The 15,095-nt window shown below is 43.9% G+C and overlaps 1 protein-coding gene across 1 annotated transcript in view; it reads left to right on the top strand.

Moving 5' to 3' along the window:
- The window catches only part of XRCC6 (X-ray repair cross complementing 6), a 53,596-nt gene that overhangs the window by 30,456 nt on the left and 8,045 nt on the right, over positions 1–15,095 (top strand). Inside the window, 6 exon segments of the mRNA XM_053721316.1 lie at positions 7,096–7,216; positions 7,218–7,283; positions 13,543–13,548; positions 13,550–13,712; positions 14,879–14,967; positions 14,969–15,041. Coding sequence (XP_053577291.1) covers positions 7,096–7,216; positions 7,218–7,283; positions 13,543–13,548; positions 13,550–13,712; positions 14,879–14,967; positions 14,969–15,041 — 518 coding nt within the window.

Below are 15,095 nucleotides of genomic sequence, written 5' to 3'. Positions count from 1 at the left end.
TTCTGCGCTCTCACGTATGGAAGGTGAATTTGGGAAAGAGTTTTTGATTCCAGCTACAAGGGTAGTGTTCTTGGGAACCATAATATATTCCTTATCAATGAAAATATTACTGACAGAGATCAGAAGAACAAAGCTCTTCGACACTTGCCTTGCCCTTCAGTCTTCCCCTCGGCCATCAGTGGCCCAATGTATGGAGGTAATTGGTCTGATGGTAGCTGCCATGGACATCATTCCGTTTGCTCGGTTCCATCTCAGGCCTCTGCAGTTAGGCATGCTCAAAAAATGGAACAGGGATTATGAAGATCTGTCTCCAAGATTAGAACTGGATCAGGCGACAAGAGATTCTCTTCCTTGGTGGTTGTCTCAGGAACATCTCTCCCAGGGAACTTGCTTTCGCAGACCTACCTGGGTGATTGTGACCACGGATGCCAGCCTGCTGGGATGGGGAGCAGTCTGGAGCTCGGTAAAGGCTCAGGGGATATGGACTCAGGAGGAGTCCTCCCCATAAACAACCTAGAGCTGGGAGCAATCTTCAATGCTCTTCTGGCCTGGCCTCGGCTTCAGCCCGGTTTATCAGGTTCCAGTCAGACAACATAACTTCAGTGGCTTACGTCAACCATCAGGTAGTAACTCAGAGTTCCTTGGCCATGACAGAGGTAACCAAGATTATTCAGTGGGTGGAGACCCACAACTGCTGTCTATCTGCGATCCACATTCTAGGAGTGGACAACTGGGAAGCGGATTTTCTGAGCAGACAGACCTTTCACCCGGGGGAGTGGGAACTCCAGCCAGAGGTGTTTTCCAAATTGGTTCTCAAATGGGGACAGGCGGAGCTGGATCTCATGGCATCTCAACAAAATGCCAAGCTCCCGAGGTACGGGTTGAGGTCAAGGGATCCTCAGGCTGTACTGATTTTCAGTCTAGCATTCCTCTGTTCGCTCTCCTTCCACGGGTCATTGCTCGAATCAAACAGGAGAAGGCGTTGGTGATCCTCATTGCACCGGCGTGCCCACGCAGGATCTGGTATGCAGACCTATTGGAGATGTCTTCTCTCCAACCTTGGAGACTTCCACTGAGGAAGGACCTTCTACTTCAAGGACCCTTCTCTAATCCAAATCTCGTTTCTCTGAAGCTGACTGCCTAGAGATTGAACGCTTCATTCAATCTAAGTACAGGTTTCTCTGAGTCGGTCATTGACACCTTAATTCAGGCTCGTAAGCCTGTAACTAGATAGATTTACCACAAGATATGGCGCAGATATCTGTTCTGGTGTGAATCCAAGGGGTTCTCGTGGAGTAGTCAGGATTCCTAGAATTGTTGTCCTTTCTCCAGGAAGGTCTGGAGAAGGGTTTGTCTGCGAGTACCTTGAAGGGTCAAATATCGACCTTATCTATTTTGTTGCATAAACGTCTGGCGGATGTGCCAGATATGCAATCCTTTTGTCAGGCCTTAGTAAGAATCAGGCCAGTGTTCAAACTGTTACTCCTCCCTGGAGTCTTAACCTTGTTCTTAAAGTTCTTCAGCAGGCTCCTTTTTGAGCCTAAGCATTCCTTAGATATAAGATGTTATCTTGGAAAGTTTTATTTCTTGTTGCAATCTCTTCTGCTCGTAGAGTCTCTGAACTCTCAGCGTTGCAGTGTGAATCCCATTATCTTATTTTTCATTCGGATAAGGTAGATCTGCATACTAAGTTAGGTTCTCCTTCCTAAAGTGGTGTCGGATAGGAACATTAATCAAGAAATCGTTGTTCCTTCTTTGTGTCCTAACCCTTCTTCTCATAAAGAGCATTTGCTGCACAACCTAGATGTGTGTGTGCGTTGAAATACTATTTACAGGCGACTGAGGATTTTCGCCAGTCTTCTGCTTTGTTTGTCATTTTCTCTGGGAAAAGCAAGGGTCAGAAAGCTACGGCTTGTTCTCTTTCTTTGTGGCTGAAGAGTATTTTTCGCTTGCCTATGAAACTGCTGGACAGCATCCTCCTGAGTCACGGCTCATTCCACGGGGCTGTTTCTTCCTCCTGGGCTTTCAAAAATGAAGCTTCTGTGGAACAGATTTGCAAGGTTGCAACTTGGTCCTCTCTAAACACTTTTTCAAAATTCTATAAATTTTACATGTTTTCCTCGGCTGAGGCCTTCTTTTGGGAGAAAGGTTCTTTAAGCAGTGGTGACTTCCGTTTAGGTTTCCTGTCTTGTGCCTCCCTTATCATCTGTGTCCTCTAGCTTGGGTATTGATTCCCAATAGTAATTACTGACGATGGACTCACCCGTGTCAGAAAGAAAACAAAATGTATGCTTACCTGATCAATTTATTTATTTCTTGACACAGTGAGTCCACCTCGGGCACCTCTGCACCTTGTGCTGCTTCCTTTCTCTCCTTTTCCTTTGGTCGAATGACTGGGGGTTGTGGGAAGGGAAGTGATACTTAACAGATTTGATGTGGTGCTCTTTGCCTCCTTCTGCTGGCCAGGAGTGATATTCCCAATAGAATTACTGATGATCCATTGACTCACCATGTCAAAGAAATAATAAATTTATCAGGTAAGCATAAATTTCGTTTTTTCCTTACATACAGGGAAAATGCAGAGGAACATTTACATTTCAGATAGTATGGTTTCTGCTAATTCTGTTACTTAGATCGACCCCTCTCCTAGGTTGGTGAGGAGAATCCACCGGTGGTTCCTGATGGGGAATCTCAGATTTGAGCAGTAAAATTCCTTCATCTGATGCTGGAGTAGACTATTTCAGATGTATACTTGCACACCTCGTGTAATGTTAAAGGGCTGATTTTTTTTTTGGTCAGCGGAGAAACCTACCGGTGGCTTAGTGGTTCAGCCTAGGTTTATAGCTCTGCAGTTGCAGCTTCAATATTTTAGGTTTTCTCCAATTCCACACTTCTGATTTTTCCTTTCAAGGATGAACCTTGTTAGATTTGTTCTGGCAAAATTATCCTCTGACTTACGGGGGGGAAAAAGTTTTTTTTTCTACCAGATCAAGATAAGACTAATGGAAAGGTTTTCTTTTCCTTTTTCTGATTCTGGAGAAGGGGTCCTTTTGCTCCATCTGCAAGGGTGATTTATTTGGGGAGCTTCATAGATTTTATCTAGTAGAAGATCAGGGACTAGATAATCAAGGAGTTTTCCTTTTGTTCTCCCTTTTGTTCTCCCTGCAGGCTTCTGTTCGGCCATCAGCAAGCTCTGGGGGTCCTGGTAGATAGCTTAGTCATTTTGTAACCAGATGGTTGGGAGGGAATTGGTCTGATGGTTGCCATGGACATCATTCCCTTTACTATTTTCTCTAAAATGGAGATTTTTCAGATCTGTCTCAGTGGATAGATCTAGATCAGTAGATAGAGACTCCCTCCAGTAATGGTTTTTCATGAGTTCCTGTCTCAGGGCGTGCGCTCTTGAGACATTCCTGGGAGGCACAGGGATTATTGATCTCGGAAGTGTCTGTGTTCCTCTTTTACAGTTGAGGGCGAGTTACATTGCTCTGATAGCTTGGCCTCAGTCATTATTAATTTGACTTACATCATCTACCAGGGTGGAACTCGGAGTTCCTTAGCATTGTAGGAGGTTATTTGATTTGTTCAGTGGGTGGCAGCTCACAATTGCTGTCTGTGTTCCTCTCTTTAGGGGTGAACAATTGGACTTCTGATCAGACAGATAATTCATTCGGGGAGTGGGCTCTCCGTCTGGAGGTGCTTTCTAGGTAAACCCTAAAAATGGGGGTTTCTTGAGTTGGCTTCTGGTGTTTCGCATACCGCCTTGATAAATGTTCTGGCGGGTTTTTCTTGGAAATCAGTATTGCATTCCTATTTCCTCTGTTTCTCTGCTTTCACCGAGTCTTTATTTGTATCATGCAGGAGAGAGAGTCAGTGATTCTAATAGCTCCTGCATGGCCTTGCAGGATCTAGTAAGCAAACCTAGTGGAATAGTCTCCTCTCCCCTCCTTGGAGATTGTCTCTGAGGAAAGACCTCCTGAATAAGTGTCCCTCTCCTCCCTTCATTCTATTTTCGTTTCTTTAAAGCTGACTGCCTGTATATTGATCGCTTAGTTGGTCTAAGCGTCGGTTTTTCTGACTTGGTCTTTTAGACCATGTTTCAGACTTGCATGCCAGTTTCTAGAAAGTTTTCCCATAAGATATAGCGTAAATATCTTATTGGTGTGATTCCAAGGGTTTCTCTTGGAGTAGGGTCAGGATTCCTGGGAATTTGTCTTTTCTCCAGGAAGGCCTGGAGAAGGGTTTTCGGTCAGCAACCCTCAGTGGTCAGATCTCTGCCCTATCCATTCTGCTGTCCTAGCATCTGGCTGTTAGGTGTTATTTTCAAGGGGGGAGAGTATCAGTCAGCCCTTGACCTGGATCATACACTGTCACCTGGAAATGAATGGGTTACTTTCCGGAAGGTCAGGAGAAGGGTTTTGTCTGTGAGTCTTGTTCTCTTACTTTCCAGGTAAGAGAACAGGATCCACACAGCAATCAGTCTAAAACCTATTCTGTTTATTAGAAGGTGAACAATACATTTTATAGGCAGTGGTTACAGCATAGAGGGTTAACACAGTGACACGTTCATGAATACATCATTTTACACAGTGTTTCTCAGGGAAAGAAATAAGCTCATTATTATAATTGGGTAAAAAAGGAGTTTTGAGAATAAGTGTTTCTATAACCATAATAAAAGTACATTTTGGCCCCATAGCCCAGCCCAAAGCAAGGCCGTGTGGGCATCTTATAGAGATAACGGGCTTCCAGGCGCATCGCCAGGAACATTCACAAGGCTATTCTAGCTATACAAATATTCATAACATCTACATGTTTCTTGATACCTAATAAGCTGTTGGAATAAACCTTTCTTAGACAAGATGGATGCCTAAGACAAAATGGCAACTAAAACAAGAATGGCGTCGGTAAGGCTAACATATCCTAACACTGGCGGACGTGCCGGATGTCCAATCCTTTGTCAGGCCCGGGTCAGCTTCAGGGCTGTGTTTATATCAGTTGCTCCACCTTGGAGCCTTAAGCTTGTCCTTATAGTTTTGCAACAGGCTCTGTTTAAGCCTATGCATTCCTTAGATATTAAGATGTTATCTTAGGAGGTTTTATTTCTTGTTGCCATTTCTTCTGCTAGGAGAGTGTCTGAACTCACGCATTGCAGTATGATTCCCTTTATCTTATCTTTCATTTTGATAAGGTGGTTCTGCGTACTAAGTTAGGTTTCCTTCCTAAAGTTGTTTCAAATAGGTTTATGATCAGGAAATTTGTTGTGCTTTCTTTGTGTCCTAATCCTCCTCCTCATAAGGAGCGTTTGCTGCACATCCTAAATGTGGTGCAATGCGCTGAAATTCTACTTGCAGGCAACTAAGGTCTTCTGCCAGCCTTCTGCTTTGTTTGTCTGTTTCTCTGAGAAACGCAAGGTTCAGAAGGCTACGGCTACTTCTCTTTCGCTCTGGCTGAAGAGTATAATTAGTTTAGCCTGTAAAAACTGCTGGACCAGCAGCCTCCTGAGAGAATCACAGCTCACTCCACGAGGGCTGTTTCTTGTTCCTCGGACTTTCAAAAGTCATTGAAGTTTCTGTTGAACAAATTTGCAAGGCTGCAGCTTGGTCCTCTATGCATGCTTTTTTCAAAAAGAATACAAAAGCAATAGAAGCGCGGACTCAAGCGTAGCATTAAAAGTTTTAATAATACATATCAACACATAAAGTTAAAAACTCACAAGATGCTTATAGCATGTGTGCATATCATGCCGTCTGCTATAAATGTCCCAATGCTCCAATGTCCCTCCAAGTCTGTGTCCCGTAAATAAACGGATCCAAAGTTTCCCTTGTTATGTGGATGCTTGTTACTTACAAGCCAGCGAACACCCGCTCTGCAGTCGCGAAGGGAAACTTTGGATCCGTTTATTTACGGGACACAGACTCGGAGGGACATTGAGCATTGGGACATTTATAGCAGACGGCTATGATATGCACACATGCTATAAGCATCTTGTGAGTTTTAACTTTATGTGTGATATGTATTATTAAAACTTTTAATGCATACGCTTGAGTCCGCGCTTCTCTTGCTTTTGTATTCTTTTAGTATCTTTTGTTGGGAACTTTGGAGTTAACCCCTCTTGGAGAAGCAGCAGGACTACTCTACATTTAAGGACTGATCTTTGTTTAATAAGGCACCTCTGTATCCTACTGATATATGGACTGTGATTTTTTTGTAAGTACATCATTCCGGATGAATTTTATATATATCTGTGTATAGACTCTTACATGTGTATATATAGTTTACACCTATGTTTTTATGAACTTTTGCACTTTTTTATAGAGTCAGTGTTTTTTAAGGGATATATATATATGGTACAGTGTATATTTTTAAGTAATTTATAATAGCGCCTTGTTGTGTGTTTCATTACACACGTTCTTTTATGCTTTTTCAAAATTTGATACTTTTGCCTCGTGCTGAGGCTTCCTTTGGGAGAAAGGTTCTTCAAGCAGTGGTGCCTTCTATTTAGGTTACTCCCTTATCATGTGTCCTCTAGCTTGGTGTTGGTTCCAACAGTAATTGATGATGATCCGTGGACTCACTGTGTCATTAGAAAGAAAACAAAAATGTATGCTTACCTGATAAATTTCTTTCTTGACACTGTGAGTCCACGGCCCGCCCTGTTTTTTCAGATAGTTTTTTTTTTTTTTTTTTTTTTATATAAACCCTCGGGCACCTCTGCACCTTGTGTTATTTCCTTCTCTCCTTTCCTTCGGTCGAATGACTGGGGGTTGTGGGAAGGAAAGTAATACTTAACAACTTTGCTGTGGTGCTCTTTGCCGCCTCCTGCTGGCCAGGAGTGATATTCCCAACAGTAATTAGATGATCTGATTTATCAGGTAAGCATAAATTTCATTTTTTTATTAAAGTTATTTTAATCATAAAGTAATAGATGGGGACCTTACAAATTAAATGCTTCCTTTTTTTAATAATTACAATTTTATGTCTTGCTATATTCCACTGTTCCTCCGCTATCTCTGTTTCTAATTGTAACGTTTGTGTGATCTCTTTACCGAAACGTGAGAATATATATAACAATGACAGTATCCCCCCTCTCCATAGACTGTCCCTAACCCTAGGCGATGGCGTCACCCTGACCGTGGGGGTATTTAACCTGGTACAGAAAGCAGTGAAACCGCCTCCCGTGAAGCTTTACCGTGAGACCAACGAACCTGTGAAAACAAAAGACTAGAACCTTCAACAAGGAGACAGGCAGCCTGCTGCTTCCCAGTGACACCAAGAAATCCCAGGTACCAGGGCATACTGGGGCCCCTCCTCGCCCGGCTGCTATGAATGTGTCAGGAGATGCGAGTATATTTCACGTTTTCACATGCAGGCTCCGTCTCCAATTATTACAGATAGCTGATCCCCTGGGAGTTTAAAAGGACATGAAACTTAACCCCTTAATGACCACATCACTTTTCCATTTTCTGTCCGTTGGGACCAAGGCTATTTTTACATTTTTGAGGTGTTTGTGTTTAGCTGTAATTTTCCTCTTACTCATTTACTGTACCCACACATATTATATACCGTTTTTCTCGCCATTAAATGGACTTTCTAAAGATATCATTATTTTCATCATATCTTATAATTTACTATAAAAAAAATTATAAAATATGAGGAAAAAATGGAAAAAAAAAAACACACTTTTTCTAACTTTGACCCCCAAAATCTGTTACACATCTACAACCACCAAAAAACACCCCATGCTAAATAGTTTCTAAATGTTGTCCTGAGTTTAGAAATACCCAATGTTTACATGTTCTTTGCTTTTTTTGTAAACTATAGGGCCATAAATACAAGTAGCACTTTGCTATTTCCAAACCATTCTTTTCAAAATTAAGCGATAGTTACATTAGAGCACTGATATCTTTCAGGAATCTCTGAATACCATTGACATGTATATATATTTTTTTAGTAGACAACCCAAAGTATTGATCTAGGCCCATTTTGGTATATTTCATGCCACCATTTCACCGCCAAATGCAATCAAATAGAAAAAATTGTTCACTTTTCACAAATTTTTTCACAAACTTTTGGTTTCTAACTTAAATTATTTACAAACAGCTTGTGCAATTATGGCATAAATGGTTGTAAATTCTTCTCTGGGATCCCCTTTGTTCAGAAATAGCAGACATATATGACTTTGGTGTTGCTTTTTGGTAATTAGAAGGCCGCTAAATGCCACTGCGCACCCACACGTGTATTATGCCCAGCAGTGAAGGGGTTAATTAGGGAGCATGGTAGGGAGCTTTTTGGGGTAGTTTTAGCTTTAGTGTAGTGTAGTAGACAACCCCAAGTATTGATCTAGGCCAATTTTTGGTATATTTCATGCCACCTATTTCACCGCTAAATGCGATCAAATTAAAAGAAACCTAATTTTTTCTCAATTTTAGGTTTCTCACTGAAATTATTTACAAACACCTTCTGCAATTATGGCATAAATGGTTGTAAATTCTTCTCTGGGATCCCCTTTGTTCAGAAATAGCAGACATATATGACTTTTGGTGTTGCTTTTTTGGTAATTAGAAGGCCGCTAAAAGCCACTGCGCACCACACGTGTATTATGCCCAGCAGTGAAGGGGTTAATTAGGGAGCATTGTAGGGAGCTTTTTGGGGTAGTTTTAGCTTTAGTGTATTGTAGTAGACAACCCCAAGTATTGATCTAGGCCAATTTTGGTATATTTCATGCCACCATTTCACCGCTAAATGCGATCAAAATTAAAAGAAACGTTAATTTTTTCTCAATTTTAGGTTTCTCACTGAAATTATTTACAAACACCTTCTGCAATTATGGCACAAATGGTTGTAAAATGCTTCTCTGGGATCCCCTTTGTTCAGAAATAGCAGACATATATGGCCTTTGGCATTGCTTTTTGGTAATTAGAAGGCTCTAATGCCGCTGCGCATCACACGTGTATTATGGCTAGCAGTGAAGGGGTTAATTATGTAGCTTGTAGGGAGCTTGCAGGGTTAATTTTAGCTTTAGTGTAGAGCTCAGCCTCCCACCTGAAACATCAGACCCCCTGATCCCTCCCAAACAGCTCTCTTCCCTCCCCCACCCCACAATTGTCCCCGCATTCTTAAGTACTGGCAGAAACTCTGCCAGTACTAAAATAAAAGGTATTTGGCCCTTTTTTAAAAAAAAAAAAAAAAAGCATATTTACATATGCTGATGTGTAGGATCCCCCCTTAGACCCCAACCTCACTGATCCCCCACCATACTGCTCTCTAACCCTTCCCCTCTGCAATAATGGGCGCCATCTTGGGTACTGGCAGCTGTCTGCCGGTAGTACCCAGTTTTGTAACAAAATGTGCCTTTTTTTTTTTTTTAATTCCCTTTTCTGTAGTGTAGCTTTCCCCCCCCCCACCGAGACCAACCCCCAACCCCTTCCAGGACCCTTAGATTGCTTTTTAGTGGGGTTTTTTTTTTCAACTTTTTAACTTTTTTTTTTTCTGTAGTGTAGCGGTTCCCACCCCGCTCCCGCCCCGTGCACACGCCCGCCCACCACCCGTGCACTCTGTGCGCGCTCCCTGTGCGCGCACCCGTAGCTCCCGCCCCCCCTCCACTCCACATAGCGCACCGATGGCCGCCACCCCGCCTCCCACGTAAGCTCCCCACCCACCAACGATACCGGCCATCGATGTCCGGTGCAGAGAGGGCCACAGAGTGCTCTCTCTGCATCGGATGGCCAAGGGGGGTTTATTGCAGGATGCCTCCATATCGAGGCATCACTGCAATAACCGGAAAGCAGCTGGAAGCGAGCAGGATCGCTTCCAGCTGCTTTCCAGACCAAGGACGTACGCCACACGTCCTCGGTCATTAACTCACTTTTTTTTGAGGACGTGTGGCGTACGTCCTTGGTCGTTAAGGGGTTAAAGGGCCACTAAACCCAAAATCTTCTTTCATGATTCAGATAGAGAATATAAATTTAAACAGCATTACACTTTACTTCCATTATTTATTTTGCTTCATTTTTTAAATATCCTTAGTTGAAGAAAAAGCAATGCACATTGGTGAGCCAATCACATGATTCTTCTATGTGCAGCAACCAATCAGCAGCTAGTAAGCATATTTAGATATGCTTTTCATCAAAGAATATCAAGAGAATAAAAACAAATTAGATAATATAAGTAAATTAGAAAGATGTTTAAATTGCATTCTCTTTCTAAATCATAAAAGAAAAAATGTGGGTGGCATGTCCCTTTAATATTTTCTTTAATGAATCAGATAGAGCAGCAAGTTTTTAACAACTTTCTAATTTATGTCTATTATCAAATGTGCTTCATTTTCTTGTTATCTATTTTCTGTCATGTAGTGCCTACAGATATCTACCTATGTATCTCTTCAACAAAGAATTACTATGGGAACAAAGCAAATTTGATAAACAAAGTAAATTGGAATTTTTTCTGTCTGAATCACAAAAGAAAATGTTTGGGTTTAATTTCCATGAGGCCTGTGAGATGCTGCTTACACAAGATGACAGCTAGCACATTCTGGGTACCGTGAGGCTGTGAGATTGCTGCTTACACAAGATGACAGCTAGCACCATTCTGGGTACCGTGAGGCCTGTGAGATGCTGCTTACACAAGATGACAGCTGGCACATTCTGGGTACCGTGAGGCCTGTGAGATGCTGCTTAACACAGATGACAGCTGGCACATTCTGGGTACCGTGAGGCCTGTGAGATGCTGCCTTACACAAGATGGCAGCTGGCACATTCTGGGTACCGTGAGGCCTGTGAGATGCTGCTTACACAAGATGACAGCTGGCACATTCTGGGTACCGTGAGGCCTTGTGAGATGCTGCTTACACAAGATGACAGCTGGCACATTCTGGGTACCGTGAGGCCTGTGAGATGCTGCTTACACAAGATGGCAGCTGGCACATTCTGGGTACCGTGAGGCCTGTGAGATGCTGCTTACACAAGATGACAGCTGCACATTCTGGGTACCGTGAGGCCTGTGAGATGCTGCTTACACAAGATGACAGCTAGCACATTCTGGGTACCGTGAGGCCTGTGAGATGCTGCTTACACAAGATGACAGCTAGCACATTCTGGGTACCGTGAGGCCTGTGAGATGCTGCTTACACAAGATGACAGCTAGCACATTCTGGGTACCGTGAGGCCTGTGAGATGCTGCTTACACAAGATGGCAGCTGCACATTCTGGGTACCGTGAGGCCTGTGAGATGCTGCTTACACAAGATGACAGCTAGCACATTCTGGGTACCGTTGAGGCCTGTGAGATGCTGCTTACACAAGATGGCAGCTGGCACATTCTGGGTTACCGTGACGGCCTGTGAGATGCTGCTTACACAAGATGACAGCTAGCACATTCTGGGTACCGTGAGGCCTGTGAGATGCTGCTTACACAAGATGGCAGCTGGCACATTCTGGGTACCGTGAGGCCCTGTGAGAAGCTGCTTACACAAGATGGCAGCTGGCACATTCTGGGTACCGTGAGGCCTGTGAGATGCTGCTTACACAAGATGGCAGCTGGCACATTCTGGGGTACCGTGAGGCCTGTGAGATGCTGCTTACACAAGATGGCAGCTGGCACATTCTGGGTACCGTGAGGCCTGTGAGATGCTGCTTACACAAGATGACAGCTTGGACATTCTGGGTACCAGTGAGGCCTGTGAGATGCTCGCTTACACAAGATGGCAGCTGGCACATTCTGGGTACCGTGAGGCCTGTGAGATGCTGCTTACACAAGATGGCAGCTGGCACATTCTGGGTACCGTGAGGCCTGTGACATGCTGCTTACACAAGATGGCAGCTGGCACATTCTGGGTACCGTGAGGCCTGTGAGATGCTGCTTACACAAGATGGCAGCTGGCACATTCTGGGTACCGTGAGGCCTGTGACATGCTGCTTACACAAGATGGCAGCTGGCACATTCTGGGTACCGTGAGGCCTGTGAGATGCTGCTTACACAAGATGGCAGCTGGCACATTCTGGGTACCGTGAGGCCTGTGAGATGCTGCTTACACAAGATGGCAGCTGGCACATTCTGGGTACCGTGAGGCCTGTGAGATGCTGCTTACACAAGATGGCAGCTGGCACATTCTGGGTACCGTGAGGCCTGTGAGATGCTGCTTACACAAGATGACAGCTGGCACATTCTGGGTACCGTGAGGCCTGTGAGATGCTGCTTACACAAGATGGCAGCTGGCACATTCTGGGTACCGTGAGGCCTGTGAGATGCTGCTTACACAAGATGACAGCTGGCACATTCTGGGTACCGTGAGGCCTGTGAGATGCTGCTTACACAAGATGACAGCTGGCACATTCTGGGTACCGTGAGGCCTGTGAGATGCTGCTTACACAAGATGACAGCTGGCACATTCTGGGTACCGTGAGGCCTGTGAGATGCTGCTTACCACAAGATGACAGCTGGCACATTCTGGGTACCGTGAGGCCTGTGAGATGCCTGCTTACACAAGATGACAGCTGGCACATTCTGGGTACCGTGAGGCCTGTGAGATGCTGCTTACACAAGATGACAGCTGGCACATTCTGGGTACCGTGAGGCCTGTGAGATGCTGCTTACACAAGATGACAGCTGGCACATTCTGGGTACCGTGAGGCCTGTGAGATGCTGCTTACACAAGATGGCAGCTGGCACATTCTGGGTACCGTGAGGCCTGTGAGATGCTGCTTACACAAGATGTCAGCTGGCACATTCTGGGTACCGTGAGGCCTGTGAGATGCTGCTTACACAAGATGGCAGCTAGCACATTCTGGGTACCGTGAGGCCTGTGAGATGCTGCTTACACAAGATGGCAGCTGGCACATTCTGGGTACCGTGAGGCCTGTGAGATGCTGCTTACACAAGATGGCAGCTGGCACATTCTGGGTACCGTGAGGCCTGTGAGATGCTGCTTACACAAGATGGCAGCTGGCACATTCTGGGTACCGTGAGGCCTGTGAGATGCTGCTTACACAAGATGACAGCTGGCACATTCTGGGTACCGTGAGGCCTGTGAGATGCTGCTTACACAAGATGGCAGCTGGCACATTCTGGGTACCGTGAGGCCTGTGAGATGCTGCTTACACAAGATGACAGCTGGCACATTCTGGGTACCGTGAGGCCTGTGACATGCTACTTACACAAGGTGGCAGCTGGCACATTCTGGGTACCTGAAATAAAACAAGTTGTATTCCTGTTTATTCACATTTCCTGTTATTTATTTTTCAAAACTGACTTTTCTCCAGCGCCCCCAGAGAGCCTGTAGTTAGTTTAAGCAGCACAGGAGCTCACTTTTTGGCCACAGCAGAGAAGATCAGATAAACACATTCAGGGCGTTTCAGGGTGTGTGTCTCTAATATGCAAATTTTGCTAATAAAATTTGGAGGCTCAGGTACAAATATGTATGTGCTGTAGGGTGATCTGTAAGTTTTCTAAACTTTTCATCACTTTTTGTCATTTCAGAACATATAAAAATCGGCTGATTTAATTAGACTAGTTCTGTTTAATTTCACTGCTCTGTTCTGTTTGCCAGACCTACGGGAAACCGCGCCATAGTTCTGGAGAAGGAGGAGACGGAGGAGCTGAAGAGGTTTGATGACCCTGGCTTGGTGCTGGTTGGGTTTAAGCCTGTGAGCTTGCTGAAGAAGCACCATTACATCAAACCCTCCCAGTTTGTGTACCCGGAAGAATCTCTCGTTAATGGTAAGAGCTGGGACTCACAGTAAGGCTAGGAGCTGTTGTACTGACGTACAGAATAGACTGCCTAATGGGGCATCGCAATATATAAACCAGCATCATGTACACAAGGAGTAGTCTCTTGTAGCAGAGCATCTTTCCACCTTAGCACAGCCATAGTCTACTGATCGAGTAATGTCATTTATAGCTTATTAGCTTTGTCGTCTCAGCTGTTCCACCCACAGATATTTGTTTGCTAAGCAATGAATATGACATCTGCATGAAGATAAATATGGCGCTATTTTGTTCATTTTTGTAGGTGGTGGAACCAGTATGATAACAATTGTGTATATCCACATGGGTGTAATAAACCTTAAAGGGACATTCAACACAAACATTTTTTATTGTTTAAAGATAGATAACGCCTTTACTACCCATTCCCCAGCTTTTGCACAACCAACACAGATTAATATACTTTATAACATTTAAACCTCTAAATTTCTGTCTGTTTCTAAATTCCTAAAGACAGCCCCATGATCGCATGGTTTTTGTATTTGGTTTTCACATCAGGGGAAGCTCGTTCATGTTCACTTCTTTTGTCCATCCCTATGAGAGCCAAGGCCTACGTTTATGTCACCAGTGGCTACCTGGCACCTGGGTTTGTCAAGCCTTGTTCTATGGTATGATTTAAAATAGGATAATTATATTAAAGAAAGAACATACAATGTTAAACAACTTTCCAATGTTACTTATATTATCAAAGTTCCTTCATTCTCTTGGTATCCTTTGTTAAAAGAGCAGCAATGCACTACCAGGAGCTAGCTGAGCACATCTGGTGAGCCAATGACTAGAGACATATGTGCAGCCATCAATCAGCAGCTAGCTCCCAGTAGTGCATTGTTGTAACTTCAAGAAAGGATAGAAAAGAATGAAGCAAATTTGATAAACAAAGTAAATTGGAAACTTGTTTAAAATTGTATGTTCTATCTAAATAATGAAAGTCCAATTAAATAAAGGGTGCTCTATAACTCAGGTGTTATTATTAACGTTTAATTGCATAGCATCAGCATTTACCCTAGAGCTGGGTACATAAATAGGGGGTATTCAATAACTATGACTCTTGGTAAAAGAATACAGATACATTAAACAGACTAAACAAATCCCACCACTCACTCTTGCTCTGTTTTGCACAGGAAGCAGCACTCTATTTCTGGCGTTACTCGCAAGATGCCTGGCTCGGCAAGTGATGGCCATATGCAGATACATCCCTCGCAGGAACACCCCCCCCTCACTTTGTAGCGCTGGTCCCACAAGAGGAGCAGCTAGATGACCATAATGTTCAGTGTGCGCCGCCAGGTGAGGTCCCACACAGTCAGCGGACCTGCTGTGCTGGTGGATAATTTATATTGG

The sequence above is a fragment of the Bombina bombina genome, chromosome 7 (genome assembly GCF_027579735.1).
Source record: "Bombina bombina isolate aBomBom1 chromosome 7, aBomBom1.pri, whole genome shotgun sequence".
Taxonomy (NCBI): Eukaryota; Metazoa; Chordata; class Amphibia; order Anura; family Bombinatoridae; genus Bombina; species Bombina bombina.
The sequence above is the reverse complement of the archived record's forward strand: the minus strand, read 5'-3'. Positions and strand labels throughout refer to the sequence as shown.